Source organism: Podarcis liolepis (genome assembly GCF_965112155.1).
Source record: "Podarcis liolepis genome assembly, chromosome: 3".
Taxonomy (NCBI): domain Eukaryota; kingdom Metazoa; phylum Chordata; class Lepidosauria; order Squamata; family Lacertidae; genus Podarcis; species Podarcis liolepis.
Window position 1 is genome coordinate 109,126,858 of NC_139557.1, and position 16,237 is coordinate 109,143,094.

General features: G+C 45.2%; 1 protein-coding gene and 1 long non-coding RNA gene across 2 annotated transcripts in view; one reads left to right on the top strand and one right to left on the bottom strand.

The window, feature by feature from the left end:
• Positions 1-16,237, top strand: part of FOXN2 (forkhead box N2) — a 51,765-nt gene that overhangs the window by 24,894 nt on the left and 10,634 nt on the right. The window contains exons 3-5 of the mRNA XM_083494644.1: positions 6,821-6,942; positions 11,492-11,556; positions 14,427-14,495. Of these exons, the coding sequence (XP_083350770.1) occupies positions 6,821-6,942; positions 11,492-11,556; positions 14,427-14,495 (256 nt within the window). The remainder of the gene's footprint in view (positions 1-6,820; positions 6,943-11,491; positions 11,557-14,426; positions 14,496-16,237) is intronic.
• LOC310702959 lies at positions 1,949-15,511 on the bottom strand. Its single transcript, XR_014523837.1, has 2 exons — positions 15,088-15,511; positions 1,949-6,816 (listed from the first exon to the last, which is right to left on the bottom strand). It is a non-coding gene; the product is annotated as an uncharacterized lncRNA (long non-coding RNA).

The following is a 16,237-nucleotide window of genomic DNA, read 5'->3' on the forward strand; positions in this document are numbered from 1 at the left end:
CCTCACAGAGGATCTGCTTATGCAATGGAAACAGGATACGTGCGCAGATCAGATCTGCTGAAATAACACAACTCGGCTTTGTTACATAGCCAGGGTAGCTGTCTGGAGCAGGGCGTGTTTCTCACCTGAGGGCTGTGCTTCTGCTAAATTGGACCCAGTTTTCAGGTCAAACGTAACTGCAGATAGAAAGCTGCCTTCTACGAGCCAGGCCATTGGTCTGCCTAGCTCAGTATTGTCTGCCTCTTTAGTATTTAAGGCAGGAGTTCCCTCTCTATGCTATAGATTGAGCATGTGCCCTACTAGTGTGGCTGGGGCAACCCAGTCAGATAGCAGGGTATTATTATTATTATTATTATTATTATTATTATTATTATTATTATTACCACCACTAGCCCATTGCTCTCTCATGCAGAAAAAAGTGTGGACATAGGGGTGCAAAAGTGGCCAAGATCTGAACTTAAAAGCAAGCCTATTTATTGCTCCCTCTCCTTCCCCTGCTACTCTTGGAGCTGGTGAGAACTGCTATTGGCTTCCAAGCCTGTCTTTGCATGTTTGGAACTATGATTTGTAAAAGACCAGTAGTAAATAATGCAAGTGATGCAAAACCTGTTTATTGTGCTTTCCCATGGAGTGGAGGCAGAGTATGACAGATGTTCAAGAAATGCTCACTTTAAGAAAAAAAAAGTTGGTTTTATTTTCTGTTTTTGGCAATGTGAAGATGCTAGGGGCGACTCAGGAACTTCCCAATGCAGTGTGTTTCTGCAGTTCATCTTATTTAGCTAGCTGATGTGTGCAGCCTGCCTGCCTTGTTCAAAATCATAGACTTTTTAGAAGCTGAAGGGTCCTTGGAGTTCATCTTGTCAACGTGAAGGTTTTCTCTCCCTGTTTATATTCTCATCACCGCTACAAAAATTTCTGCTTGGACAAAGCATCACATTTTGGGGTTGGGATCGCAGCTTCTGCAATGTCAGCTTCCCTTGTAACACACAGGGGTTACCTTCAAGACAAAGGCTTCTATTTCCAAGTGTATTTAGAAATAATGGCCACTGAAAGTAGACTGGCTTATTTCTGATACCCTAGGCAATGAGCTGACCTGTGAGACCCCCTAGCAGGGGTAGGGAGCCTACGGCCCTCCAGAGGTTGTTGGATTCCAACTCCCATAAGCCCCCATCAGCATGGCCAATAGTTAGCAATTGTGGGAGCTGCGGTCCAGCAACAAATAGCTGAGTTCTAAGAAGTACATTCAGGGGAGTCATTTCAGCTTCACCTCTGGTGATGATGAACTCAAATGACCGGCCAGGACGATCGGATAAAGCTATAATACTTTCAGGAGATGAAGTTGCCTTCCATACCAAGTAGGATGGGGTCTTAGGTGGTAGCCTTTTATAGCCAGCCCGATACCCCAGGGTCTGAACCTGGGATCTTCCACAAACAAGCCATATTATCTGCCACTGATCCCAAGGTAGGCAACCTGGTGCTCACCAGGTGCTGAAACTCCCATTGCACAGTACGGATGCTGGCCAGTGTTGGGTAGTGGTTACAGGGTCAGACTAGGACCTTGTAGACCAGGGTTCAAATCCATGGAGCTCACTAGATGGCCCTAGGCCCCAGTCACTGCCTCCCAGCCTAACTGAGCACATGGGGTTGTTGCAGGGATTATTTTTTTAAAAACAACATTTTAAAATTAGCTTTTCAAACTTTATAAATTCTTTTAAACAACCATCAGAACATGTATCTCATATTAGTTGACTTCCCACCCACCCTTCCGTTGTGTTCTTTTCGTACCTTAGAAAGCTGCTGTATTACTTATATTTTAGCCATTACATATGTTAATCATAAATTATTAAACTACCACTATCAGCTGCTATACTTTAAATCCTGCATAACCATGATATTTTTTGAAAATATTTCCATTCTTCAAGAAATTTTTCTTCATTCTGTTCTTCATTTATCACAGTTAAGTCTAGCCATCTCAGTGTATTCAATCATCTTTGTTCACCATTCTTCTTTCGTTGGGACTTCATCTTTTCCCGTTTTTAAGGGTTGTTTCAGGGTTTAAAGGAGGTGTGGAAGCACCATGGACACCACTTTGAGCTCCTTGGAGAAGAAATTTGGGATGCAGATGCAGTTAATTAAATAAATAAGAGCTGCCTCAAGCACCCAGAAGAAAGATCGAGATGCAAATGGAACGAATGGTTGTTATTTTGAAACAGGCTCTGTTAATTCGTTGCCTGGAGAGAAAGAAGCCCATAGCACCCTTTTCCACACGGCCTTTCCAAATGAGATACCATTAGAAATGCAAGCAAACCTGCTATTAAGAAATTACGCTATTAATTGTATCCATTACTGCTTTCAACACTTCTTAGTTTTTCAACGGTGGTTTGCTTCCAGCAGGCGCTTTGAAGCAGAATGGTTGAGTTACGCACGTAAACCCCTCTCCTTCTCCTTCTTCTTCGATCACTCATAGCTGAGTAAAACTGTCTTCCATTAACAGTGAGTCCGTAAGTGATTGTGGAGGCCAATTCTGGATCCACACGTCCTTCCACAGTGGGGACATAGGTTTCCGGGCAAGATTTGATCATGGTGTGGATTTGCCAAGCGTGCCTTCCTCTTAGCACGTTTCTCCCTTGCTTCCTGAGTTTGAACATCTTCAAAGCCCATGACACCTTTGGCAAAGGCTGTTCTCCAACTGGAGCGCTCACAGGCCAGGGTTTCCCAATTGTCGGTGTTTATACTACATTTTTAAAGATTTGCCTTGAGAGAGTCTTTAAACCTCTTTTGTTGACCACCAGCATTACGCTTTCCATTTTTAAGTTTGGAATAGAGTAGTTGCTCTACCCCTGTGTAAAAAGAAGGAGGAGGCTGCCTCAGGCAAGCCAAAAATGTCTATCTTGCAGCCTTGAACATCATCACGGGGATTAAAGCTTGGTTCAGATATTTATTCGGTTCCTGAATCATCATATGAAAAGCCCCGCTCAGTCAGGCCAAAGGCCCATCTCATCCAATATCCTGTTCTCACAGTGGCCAACCAGATGCCTATGGGAAACTCACAAGCAAGACCTGGGGCAACAGCCATCTCCCAACTTCTGATGCCTAGCAATTGTGTTCAGGGGCACAATCCCCCAGCAGTGGTGGGAGGAACACAACCATCGTGGCTAAAGGCCATTGATAGCCTTAGCTTCCATGTGTTTGTCTGATCATCTTTAAAGTCACCCATAACTACCACTGTTTTACATAGGGGGGGGGGGAATAACCCCAGGTATTTTTCTGGTGCACACAGAATGAGGCATGTCTCTTGGGGAAAGGGCTAGATTTGAAAGTGGAGGGCGTGGAATGGAATGGAGTATCCCTGCTGGAACCCTGAACAGGAGCACTGCATGCTGCAACACATCGTTGCAGACCCCACCTATAAGCAGCAAACCAGCCAGAACAACTTCCTGCAAAACCAGCATTTGGCCACTGTCTCCCTGTGGAGTTGCCATATTTTTGCCTGATTTTAGGATGTCTGGGAACAAGGGCAGGGCACGGCTTTCTCTGTGTACTGAAGACCACCCATGGAAAAGTTCGGCAGGCCTGCTGCTTTCTATTTTCTGTGTTTAGGATGTCTGTTAAGAACATGGGTTTGCGGGAGAGTGTGTGTAAGAGAAGGCAAATTCTATGCCAAACCTATCAGATAATTTCTTTCAGAGCCTGCTGTTACAGAAGTTAGAATTGTCGTTTATCCTGGGGCAGCTGAGTTCGTGCCCATGGTGGGCAGGACCAGGTGCAAAAGCGGGTGCAGCAATGGATGTCCGTTTTCTCATCGTGACGCAGGATAGTTTCTACACCTTCTCTATTCTCAATCCTGGAGAGCAAGAGGCTTTCATAGAATTGCAGAATTGGAAGGGAGCCCAGGGGTCATCTACTCCAACGCCTTGCGATGCTGGAGCATCCATGAGAGATGGCTGTTCAACCTCTGTTCAAGGCCACATTCCAGCCAGTCAAAAGCTTTTGAAAAGGGTGCAAAGCAGCTCTGGCGAGGGCGGTGGTTGGAAGAGGTATGTGATTTGGGGAGGGTGCTGAGGGCCTGGTGGAGAGATCTGGTGAGCTTCAGGTTCTCCACACTAGGTTCTCCACACTGATGTAGAGGGACCAGCGGCCTAGGTTGGTGTGAGGCAGCGTCGTGCTTCCTCTGTTGCTGTAAAATCGAACTGTATTCAAAACAGCCGTGTTTCTTAGGGTTTGAATCAGGATTGCTGATGGTTTCATGCCTTGACACTGTGGCAGGTGTTGAGTAGGATGTTTGGGATGTCATGAAACATACAAGGTTTTCTGTCGATCTGTCGAGAGAGATGTTCTCTCAGCTGGCAGCTTGACCCTTCTCCTCCCGCTTTTTCAACTTGCTTCCTGGATCTGATGGGAAAGTGTTTGCGGTAGGGGGCTGGGGATGGAGTTTGCAAACAAGCACTTATTTCCCAACATCTGGTGCTGTGCAGATGTTGTTGGGACTGCAGCTTTCCTCAGACTCCGCCAGCATAGCTAGAAAAACACCTGGAGGGCAACACCTGTCCCTGTGCCTTTCTGAAGGACCGTCCCCGTCCCAAGGAACTGCGTAAGGTTGATAATTCCCCCCCCCCTCCAGTATGGTGGGTACCAGGCAGAAGCTGTTGAAAAACCCATCTTAAGTGCTTGGAAGTGAGTGGCCGCCATGTTTTAAAAGGTTAACCTGCACATTTGCCCATTAAGTGCATAGGATGGCTGTGATGTTGCAGTAGATTTGGTAGAATCTTGGTGTGTGAATAAATGGCAGCCTTGCTCAACCTGGTACCCTCCATACATTGCTGGACTATGACCCCCTAGCAATGTTAGAAATTAGACACGTGACCAGGCGCATTTTGCTACTGGTGCAGGTCCAGTTGCTACCATGTTGAGATCTCTGAATGCCAGGTTGGTGACTGGCATCTCCATCTGGCTGGAGCAGGTAAGAAGAAGAGCTTATTAAATTTATTGTTGTTATTTAGTCGTTTAGTCATGTCCGACTCTTCGTGACCCCATGGACCAGAGCACGCCAGGCACTCCTGTCTTCCACTGCCTCCGGCAGTTTGGTCAAACTCATGCTGGTAGCTTCGACAACACTGTCCAACCATCTCGTCCTCTGTTGTCCCCTTCTCCTTGTGCCCTCCATCTTTCCCAACATCAGGGTCTTTTCCAGGGAGTCTTCTCATGAGGTGGCCAAAGTATTGGAGCCTCAGCTTCAGGATCTGTCCTTCCAGTCAGCAGTCAGGGCTGATTTCCTCAAGAATGGATAGGTTTGATCTTCTTGCAGTCCATGGGACTCTCAAGAGTCTCCTCCAGCACCAGAATTCAAAAGCATCAATTCTTCGGCGATCAGTTGCATTTACAGTCCACCTTTTTTCCAAGGAGTACGATTCACACACACCCCTCAGTTAATCTCTACAACAACCCTGTGAGGCAGGTTAAGAGGCTGCGACTGGCCCAAGGTTACCTAATGAGCTTCATGACTGAGTGGGGATTTGAACCCTGATCTCCCAGGTCCTAGTCCAGGCATAGGCAAACTCCGGCCCTCCAGATGTTTGGGACGCCAATTCCCATCATCCCTGGCCACTGGTCCTGTCAGCTAGGGATGATGGGAATTGCAGTCCCAAACATCTGGAGGGCCGGAGTTTGCCTATGCCTGTCCTAGTCCGACATTCCAACCGCTACACCACACTGGCTTCCTAGAGTCCTTCAGCTATGGGGCAGCTCTGTAAATTAAGTAGGTAAGTAAATATGGGGAAAGCAAAACGTCACCTAGAGAAGGATCTGAAATGTTTTCCTTGAAGCTTGTATTTGTTTTATTCTGGATTGTGTTATTTGATGTTTTAATGTGTTGTAAACTGCTTTGAGATTTTTTTCTTTAAAATATAAAGCGGCATAGAAATGATATACCCGTATATACTCCAGTATAAGCCAACCCAAATATAAGCTGAGGCACCTAATTTTACCACAAAAAACTGGGAAAACTTATTGACTCAAGTATAAGCCGGTTCACCATACCACAAACCTCCTGGTGGGCTGGAGTGCGGCAGAGGGGGCTTCTGTCTCCCCCCCAGCCCCTCCCAGCCCCCTGCCTACCTAGGGTGCTGCTGAGAGGCAGAGGCTGGTAGCGGCAGTGATGGAGGAAGAACAAGCAGCCCGAAATTTGCGGCAAAGGCAGTAGAGGAGGAAGGAACAGCCCAAAAGGGACCCTCACTCGGGTATAAGCCGAGGGGGGCTTTTTCAGCATAAAAAATGTGCTGGGAAAGTCGGCTTACACACGAGTATATATGGTATATATATATATAATTGCAAATTCCACAGGAAAAAAGATGCCTAGACATTCCATTGTGGCAACCGTAACCCACGTTCAAGGTGCCATTTGTTGATGACCTGAGATACCTGAGTTTCTTACACTGCCTCCTAGCTGGGGCTGATGGGAGTTGTGGTCCTGAACATTGGGAGGCCCCCTTAGTTGAGGAAGCTTGATGTACGGAATGGTGCACAGACTTTGAAGTGCAATTTGTCAGGCTTGGGGTGCAAGTCTGTCTCAGCAGCCTCCAGCCTGCCGTGAGCATATTTCATCTACGGCCCAGAGTCTCTCAAGTACCAAAAGTGGCAGTTCATCATCACACGTTTGCAAACTGGATATGCTGCTGCCTTAGGACTGTTTCCCCACAGGAGGTATCCTGGAATGAGTCGGTTGTGGAAGTGGTGGTCCTGTCCTCTGAAGCGGCTTACACGGGCGCGCACAAAATGGGAGAAGTCATTTGTAATAAGCACGGGTGCTTTTGTTGTTTCCTAGGTGAATGGAAAAGGTTCTTTGTGGTGTGTGGACCCAGAATATAAACCGAACCTAATACAAGCCCTGAAGAAGCAGCCTTTTCCCTCTGCCTTTTTTTATACCCCACCAGCATCACCACTGAGGTAGGACTCTTGTTGCTCTAAACACAGGGCAATCTGGGACGGGTGGTTGGTGGAATGCGGATTTCCGTCTAGATCAGTGTTGTCCTCAGGTGGTGATACATTTTTTTTGAAAAAAAAATAGAACATTAGTTTTGGTTTTGGTAAGTCTAGAAGAAAGAATCAGCCATAGCTTAGTGTGGAGAAGGTCCTAGGTTCATCTCCAGACTCCCACACCCTTCTCCAAACATTGTAGCCCTGCAAAGCCATTGCCAGCCAAGATCAGGCAACGGTGGGATGACTCTGAGTAGGAGCAGAGGAGAAATTCGATTCAGCTCTCATTGAACGGCGAACTTGCACAGTCTGCCCTTTGTGAAACAAGGCATGAAGCGAAACACAGCCACCCTTCAAAATTTGCACTTCTGTGAATTTTGTGGTGCATTTCTCCAGGCAAGTAGAGCCATAGAATTGTAGAGTGGGAAGGGACCCTGAGGGTCATTTAGTCCAGCCCCCTGCGAGGCAGGAATCTCAGCTAAGACAGATGACTATCCAACCTCTGTAATGTGTACAAAAATGCTTGTACTGGGGTAAAGCATGTTAGCAGGAATATGAACGTATTGATGGGAAGAGCGTCCAAGCACACATATTAGAGGAAATAGTAAAAAAAGAAGAGGTGTATATCAGGCAAAAATTATATATATATAAAATAGGAGAAACGTTGCACTGAAACACTGCTGAATTTTCACGAGGACTCTTCTCTTTTTAAAAAAAGTGCAAACTGATTTGAACATATGAAGAACTGAGCTTAGGACTAGAAAAAATAGAACACAGAGAAAATAAGACTTGGCCATCGCTCAGTCTAAGACAGCTTCACATGTTGACTACCTTCTTTCGATTATCCTTGCTATTCTGCTTGAATATAGGAAGCATCTTTTTAAAAAAACAATGGCAACAGCTGAATGTTTGTGTTAGCTGAGAGAGACTTACTGGAATCTATATCCCAGTGGAACGTCTTGATTAAATGTTATGGGCAGTTTGCATTTGATATCCCTTCTCTGATAGAAAGCATACAGGAGCAGAATGGGTGGGAAGCCATTTTTGGCAATTCCTTCTCCTCCCCCCACCTCATCCCCTCCCAGTCAGCTCTGAAGGCTCACCACAAAACCTAAAACTAAGGAACTGAGAACAAATTATAAAGATCAAGAGTAGCCAACATGGTGGTCTTCAGATGTTGCTGAATTGCACCTTCCATCATCCCTGACCAATAGGGCACATTGATGGGAGCTGGAGACTATTAGCACCTGAAGACCACCATGTTGGCTGCCTCTGATAAAGAGATCATGTAGATTTCAACTAGGCTTGCTTCCAAGTAAGTGTTTTGAAGATTGTAGTTGCAAGCTAAAATTAATTTTCTGGTCGCATTTGGGTCATGCAGAACTTGTTTTTTTGCATGGGGGAGATTGGGGGTATTTATGCTTCCAGTTTAGAAGTTGAGCCAACTGCCTGATAGAAAGCAAATGAACTTGTGGTGGGAGAAAATGGAGCTCATAGCTGGCTCTTAGCCCAGGTCACCACCGCCAGCCTACGGTAGAAACAGTTTGCCCATTGCAAACACAGGAATGCCTTTCAGCCAAGGCTGCCCCTCAGTGACGTGCAGTGAGGAGAAATCCATTCCAGCAACGAATCCAACGGAGAAAATATCAATTGGTGTTTTACGCAAAACTGACGCTCTACCCAATTAACGAAAGAGTTAGATACGCTCTAAAAATCGACACAACTAATCAACTTTAGGAGAAATCTTTAACCTGACCAAGATGGAAAGGCCTTATTGGCAAAGCGCCAAGGCTGAAATGAAATTTTGGGAGTCCCTTAACAACAAAATTCGAGCCTGTATCCATGTCTGGCATGAACTGAAAAACAGCTGACGTGCTTTGCTTTTGTTTTTCTTTCTGCCAGAAGCATTGCATATGTAGGAGCACAGAGATCGGAGCTTGGTAGCTCCCAAGGGTGGCTGGACCCTTTGGGATTGGTAGAGTGGAAGGCAGAGAGGACAACAGTCGCTTGAGCAGAGCCTCCCGTTGACTGGTTGCAAGTAGACTGAAGTTGGTGGGCCACAGGTGTTAAACGCTGACAAGGTCTCACTCCTCTTTGCAGTTGTGCTGCAGCTTTCTGCGCTAACTGCAGATTCCGGATCAGGCACAAGGGAAGGCCCGCATGGAGCGCATTTCATTAATCCAGCCTTGAAGTAACCTATGCATGAGCGACTGTGGCCAGGCTTTCCACTCAAACATGGTTGCAGGACTGCAGCCTGTGCTTTGAATTTGAACGGTAGTGTCATAACTAGAAGATGTCTTGCCAGTTTTTGTTTGGATATTCCAGGGCCCAAGACAGACTTCCTGTTACAGACAGAATGTCAGATAGGGATGGAGGAGCAACTCGATTCAGTTCGCATGTGAAGGCAAACCTATGTAACTTGTAGCTTTTTAAACAAGACAACAATCCGAAACACGGCCATCCTTCAAAATTGGCACTTCTCTGAATTTTGCAGGGCCAAACAGTGTTTACAAAAATGCATAGGCTGGGCTTAAAATGAAAACGACATGCAAAAGATGCATTACCTGAAGGAAAATTGCTTTGCCAAAATGTGTATGTTAGTGGTAAAATTGAAATATGAAAATGTTTGTGGTAGGAGAAATTTGCCCTAAAAATGTGGATGAATTTTCACAAGGACTTTAAAAAGAAAATTCTACACTGCTGTAGAAACATGGGGAACTGAAATTGGCAAATTTGCTGTTCTGTCGTGTCAAACTGGCTGCCCTTCATTAGGTTAACAAATACTGGTGCTGAGGAGACGAGGTCCTTTTAAAATCATCAGGGCAGCTAAAAGTTCTGCAGTGTTGTCCCTGAGGTAGATTATGTGCACCACTGCAGGAAGGACGCATGACTTCCAGTCCCCCTTTCCCAAAATAGACTAGAGCGCAGTAGAAATTCTCGCCAGGAGGGCTCCTGTTAACAGATGCTTGTTTCAGACTTTATTCTCCAACTCACTTAGGGAAAATCATCTTTAAAGGAACACACACACACACACACACACAGAGAGAGAGAGAGAGAGAGAGAGAGAGAGAGAGAGAGAGCATTCTTTACAAAGACGGCTTTTAAAATATGTGGTGGTGTTTGGCTTGAGAACACTTCCCACACACTTTAGAACAGGATTTGCAAGGCCTGTGCTGGAGCTCAGTGCTTGCGGCCCTGGAGTAAAGCCAGATCTAGAGACTGGGGTTTAAAACAAGACAGGAAGAAATGCCAAGGGAAACTGTGTTTCTGAGAAAGAAATGGCAGGGCAAGAGGACGCAGGATCAGGATAAAAAGCACAAACAGAGCTTCTAGAGGTTCTAGTCCTCAGGAGTATGGAAACCTGAAGGTGGAATCCAGAAACGTAGTAAGTTGCCTTAGACCAGTTCAAACTATTTGCCCAAGTAGCCCAGTATTATCTCACTGGAAGTGGCACTTCATGATCTTAGGCAGAAGTTTTTTCACATCACCAGGGTTGGAACCCAAGGCATTCTGCAGCCAGAGTATTGCCCATCACTGAACTCTGTCCCCTACAGGTGCAGAAATGTTTTGATCTGGTGGGCTAGATCTTTATATCCCAGCACCCCACCAGCTAACTCTGACAGGTGGGCAGGACAACTCACTTGTCAATCATCTGATATCATCATGATATCAGGTGCTGAACAGGTCCCACCAAGTGGGATTGAAGTCCCTGTGCACTAGTTGATGGGGAGAAGGTTTGATCCTGTTTTCTGCACCAACTGTGCCTTTGCCTGCCCCACACATATAGGGCATCAGGTGTGCTACAGCTGGGTGTGGTTTGGGGGAAATGGTCTGACAGGCCAAATGGGGACTGTTTCACACATTCCACAGCGGCCAGCCAGGGTTTTTAATCAAGTGTCTTCTCAAAGGGATTTGCAGTCAATCTCCTGATGAGCAAGCAATTATGATAGAGGTGTGTTTTCAGACACCTCTGTCTTGTTCACACTGTCAGTGTTTAGATATAAGCTCCCTTCCACAACTCATTAGTTTCACATCTTTGAAAAGTAAGCCTGAATAGGCTCTCATTCTGTGGCAAGCTGTCAAATGTGGCAGTGGGTTTAGATGCAGTCCTTTTATTTCTGTTTTCTTGAGTTCAGTAGCAAAAATGCCAGTTGCGGATATAATATAATAGGCAAGCTTAGCAGTTTTTGACTTTGTTAACTAAATGCCCGCAAAAGAAACCTGTTAGATCACTTTCCGGGACATCAGAAAATGTTCAGCGGCAAGGCGCCCTAGGGATTTGCATAGGGAAACCTTCCGACTCAAATCTTCTCCAGAAAACCCACATCACAGATTAGGTCAGCTCTGTAATACACCAGGTTTAAGACTCACACCAGGCCAGCAGTCCTTGTTGACATCACTTCTGGTACAGGAGAGATCCTGCCATTTTGAAATCCTTGAAGGTGCAAATATGGCTAGACTAAGTGAATTCCTTCTTGGTTCAGCACAGTCTCTAAACCTTCTTTCTCCTCTCTTCCAGTGGTTCACCTTCTCCTCACTACTTAACCTCAGTTTTGAAACAGAATCAGGGTCGATCTATCAAAGGTAAGTTGTGCTATCCATTGTCCATCTTTTAGCTCTCCTTTGGGTGGCTTTATAGACTCAGTCTGGCCTAGTATAGATGTTGTGGCCAAATTATGGTTTGGTCATCATGAACAACAGATTCCTTCCTGGCTTGGGGATTTGAGCACATGGGGAGAGGCAGGAACGCACAACCCCAAAGGCTGTTCACAATGGCCAAACTATAATTTGGCCACAACATTCGTACTGGATCACAAATCACACAACCTGTGGCCACCACAAATGTATCAGTTTGCATCCCAAACCATGGTTTAAACCTGTAGACGTGGTTTAGTTGCAGCATCTGAACTCGGCTTGGTTGTTTCCAGAAGTTCTGTTAAAGGTCTTCTCTCTTGACATTTTCCATTCTAGTTTCTCGGACCAGTCTAAGGCCTCCTCATCTGCACTATCCATTTTAAAGCGGCTCTTTACAACTTTCAACAGTCATCTCTTCCCCCAAAGCATCCTGGGAAGTGTAGTTTGTGGAGGATGTCTATTCCTGTGAGAGCCCCATTCCTATCGCAGAGCTACAATTCTCAGAGTGGTTTAACAATCAATTCCTCTTCCCTGGGAACTCTGGGAAATGTAGATCTGTGAGGAGAATAAGGATCTCCTAACAACTCCCAATCCCCACAACAAAGTAGAGTACCTGGAATTCTTTGGGGGAAGCCATGACTGTTTAGAGTGGTTCGATACTGTTTTGAATACATAGTGCCGATGGGGCCTTAAAGCACCAATTTCATCTGAACTTTAGTCTCGATTCCATCTTCTTTTTTAACAGCTGCATTTGCAATCAGGACTCCTCTAAATCTTAAATTTTTTTTTCCATTTATCATTTAGATGTTTTTCAGCATCCCAACTTGTCTTCCCTTTTCGCCTTCTCAATTCTCACCCCTCCCTGCCAGCCCCAGAACCTTGTTTTGCTTCAGTGATTGTCTGGCTATTCCTTCCAACTTTGTAATTGATTAAGCACTTGGAGGAGATTGGGGCGCTGAACAAGATCTCTGTCCACCCATTTTTAAATGGGTTGTTGCAACAATGTGATCTAGAGGACCAGGGTGGTTGGCGCCTATCAGCATGAATGTGGGGGGATCCAGTGTGTGTCAGCTGTGGAAAAGGCAAATTCCACACTAGGGATCTTTAGGAATAGGACTGAAAATTAAAGTGCTGATACCACAGTAGCATCAAAGAAATCTATGGTGCAACCACATTTGGAATAATGTGTGCAGTTCTGGTCGCCTCACCTCAAAAAGGACATTGCAGAGCTTGAGAAGTTTCAGGAAAAGGCACCGAAAATGATCCAAGGGGATCGAGCAACTGCCCTATCAGGGAAGGCCACAACTTTTAGACCCTTAGCTTAGAGATGTGTTAAGAAGGGACATGGTGCTGGTATATAAAATGATTCATGCTCTGGAGAAAAAAGTTTTTCTCATAACACTAGAACACATGGGGATCCAAAGACGTTGAATGTTGGAAGATTGGAAGATTCAGAACAGACAAAAGAAAGTAGTTTTTCTTGCAGTGTGTAGTTAAAGGAGAGAATTTGGTGCTACAGGATGCAGTGATAGCTTTAAATGAGGATTACACAAATGCATGGAGGATAAATCTGATAATAATAATAATAATAATAATAATAATAATTATTATTATTATTATTATTATTATTATTATTATTATTTTACCCTGCGCATCTGACTGGGTTGCCCCAGGCACTCTGGGTGGCTTCCCATATCTATAAAAAAGAGAAAAATTAAACATTAAAAAGCTTCCCTATACAGTGGTACCTCGGGTTACATACGCTTCAGGTTACAGACTCCGCTAACCCAGAAATAGTGCTTCTGGTTAAGAACTTTGCTTCAGGGTAAGAACAGAAATCGTGCTCCAGCGGCGCGGCAGCAGCAGGAGGCCCCATTAGCTAAAGTGGTGCTTCAGGTTAAGAACAGTTTCAGGTTAAGAACGGACCTCCGGAATGAATTAAGTACTTAACCCGAGGTACCATTGTATAGGGGAAGAATAGAATCATAGAATTGTAGAGTTGGAAGGGACTCCAAGGGTCATCTAGTCCAACCCCCTGTAATGCAGGAATGTCAGCTGAAGCATCTGTGACAGATGGCCACCCAACCTCTGATTAAAAACCTCCAAGGAAGGAGAGTCCACCACCTCCCAAGAGAGTCCGTTCCACTGTCAAACAGCTCTTACTGTCAGAAAGCTCTTCCTGATGTTTAGTCAGAATCTCCTTTCCTGCAACTTGAAGCCACTAGTTCGAGTCCTGCCCTCCAGAGCAGGAGAAGACATAGCCGGCCGGTATGGCTATGTTTCACTGCCTCCCCTGTCAGAGGCAGTATGCTGGGAATCACAAGCAGGAGTTGGAGGCTTCCCATGGGCATGTGGTTGGCCAATACGAGGACAAGATGCTGCACTGGGTGGGCAGGCAGGGCTTGGCAATTGCTTGACTCTGAAGCTTGCTAGGTATCCTTGGTCAAGACACTTACCTCACTTCTTATCCCAAGCCATGGGTAGGCAGACTAAGGCCTGGGGGCCGGATCTGGCCAAATCGCCTTCTAAATCTGGCCAGCGGACGGTCCGGGAATCAGTGTATTTTTACATGAGTAGAATGTATGCTTTTATTTAAAATGCATCTCTGAGTTATTTGTGGGGCATAGGAATTCGTTCATTCCCCCCCCCAAAAAAAATATAGTTCGCCCCCCCAAGGTCTGAGGCACAGTGGACCGCCCCCCTGCTGAAAAAGTTTGCTGACCCCTGTCCTAAAAACGAAATGTGTTTTTAAAAGCATGGTCATGTTTCACTCCTCTAGATGAAACCTAATGGGAGGCAATTTCCTTTTCCTTTTCCAGACTCTGATATTGATGCTGCTACTGCCATGATGCTCTTGAATACTTCCATTGAAGAAGGCATTTTAGATTGTAAGTAAAAATAAGTTTTTGCTGCCTTTCTGTTTTTCAGTGCTGCTGCTGTATTAAATCCCTTTTCAAATGCAAAATTTTAGTTAGAGCGGCTGATGGTTTCACAGAAAACACTTGAGGCCATTTATTTCTTGTTTGTTTTAAAAAGCCCTCCTTTAGAATATTGATTTGTGACATGAAACGAAATAATGTACACCCTGTTTACTTGGTAGAAAGTCCTGTTGTGTCCAGCTGGACTTACTTGCAGGTAAATGTCTTTAGGATTACAGCACAAGCTAAATATCGTTACTTTGAAACGGTACCGCATCTTGGAATGCGTATATGGCTTATTTATTTGTAACTGTAATTTTAAATACTGACAGCTCATATTAAACCATTAATGTTAAACTAAGACAGTTTTAACGAAGCAGTTGGTTACTCTATTCAAAGCCTTTACCCAAATTACACTTTTATTCCCTCCAACACCCCCCCCCCATTCAGCCTCATCTACACTATAACTGGGGATTCTGCTAGAAGCCTCTTTTCCAACCCTTTGCTGAGCTTTTGTCCTGCAGCAATGCCCTGGAAATATTCCCTGTAATAATACTCCTACCTGTCACCATTCAAAGATGTTCCTTACTTCTCCTCTTGGAGCTGCAGACAGGCCTTTCCCCCCCCCCCCCGCCTTTTCAGCCTAGGTTGGCTAGTTCAAGTAGGCCCAGCAAGTCTTTGGTCACTGTGCCTCTCCTCCTGCCTCTCAGGTCTTCCTCCTCCTTCAGCTTCTTTCTTCTTCTAGCTCTCTGCTGACCAGCGCTGGGCTATATATACACTCCTCTGGCCCAACCCCGGCCAATCATCTGGTGTAACTGAAAATTCTAAACCTGCACCCACCAATCAAAAGACGCACGCCTTCTATCCTTCATTTGCATTCCGAGAATTCGAACGCCAACCCTTCCTCACAGCTGTCAGTTAAGGCCCTGTTCCGCCACAGTTAAACCAACTGTCGCCGGACCACACAGAAAACTTCCCACATAAATGTACGTTCCGAATCAAATGTTGGGAATGCCTTACACAATGCATGGGATTTCTCAACAACAGGGTCCAATAAATTCTGAAGGGCACCGTGGTGACTATTATTAATCTATTTATTAAATTTGCTTACCTCCCTTCATCTGTAGATATCGGAGAGGTTCGTGACATAAAAATACATAACCACAAATCAATAAGCCACCCCCCACTCTTGCCTTAGACTGTTCCAAGTTCACCAGTATTTATTATTTTTAATGATTTTATTGATACATCACGACAGCAACAACAAAACAGAAGAGAAAACAATACACGCACACACACACACATACGTGCGTGCGCGCACACACACACACACACACACACAGAGCAATAAAAAGGTATTAGAAATTAGATAATGACAATAAAAGTTACAAAAGTAACTAAATTTATTTATTATATCAGTTTGTTATGGGACGGGGGTAGCACTGTGGTCTAAACCACTGAGCCTCTGGGCTTGCCGATCAGAAGGTCGGCGGTTCGAATCCCCACGACAGGGTGAGCTCCCGTTGCTCGGTCCCAGCTCCTGCCAACCTAGCAGTTCTAAAGCACATCAAAGTGCAAGTCGATAAATAGGTACCGCTCCGGTGGGAAGGTAAACAGCGTTTCCGTGCACTGCTCTGGTTTTGCCAGAAGCGGCTTAGTCATGCTGGCCACATGACCTGGAAAAACTGTCTGCGGACAAACATCGGCTCCCT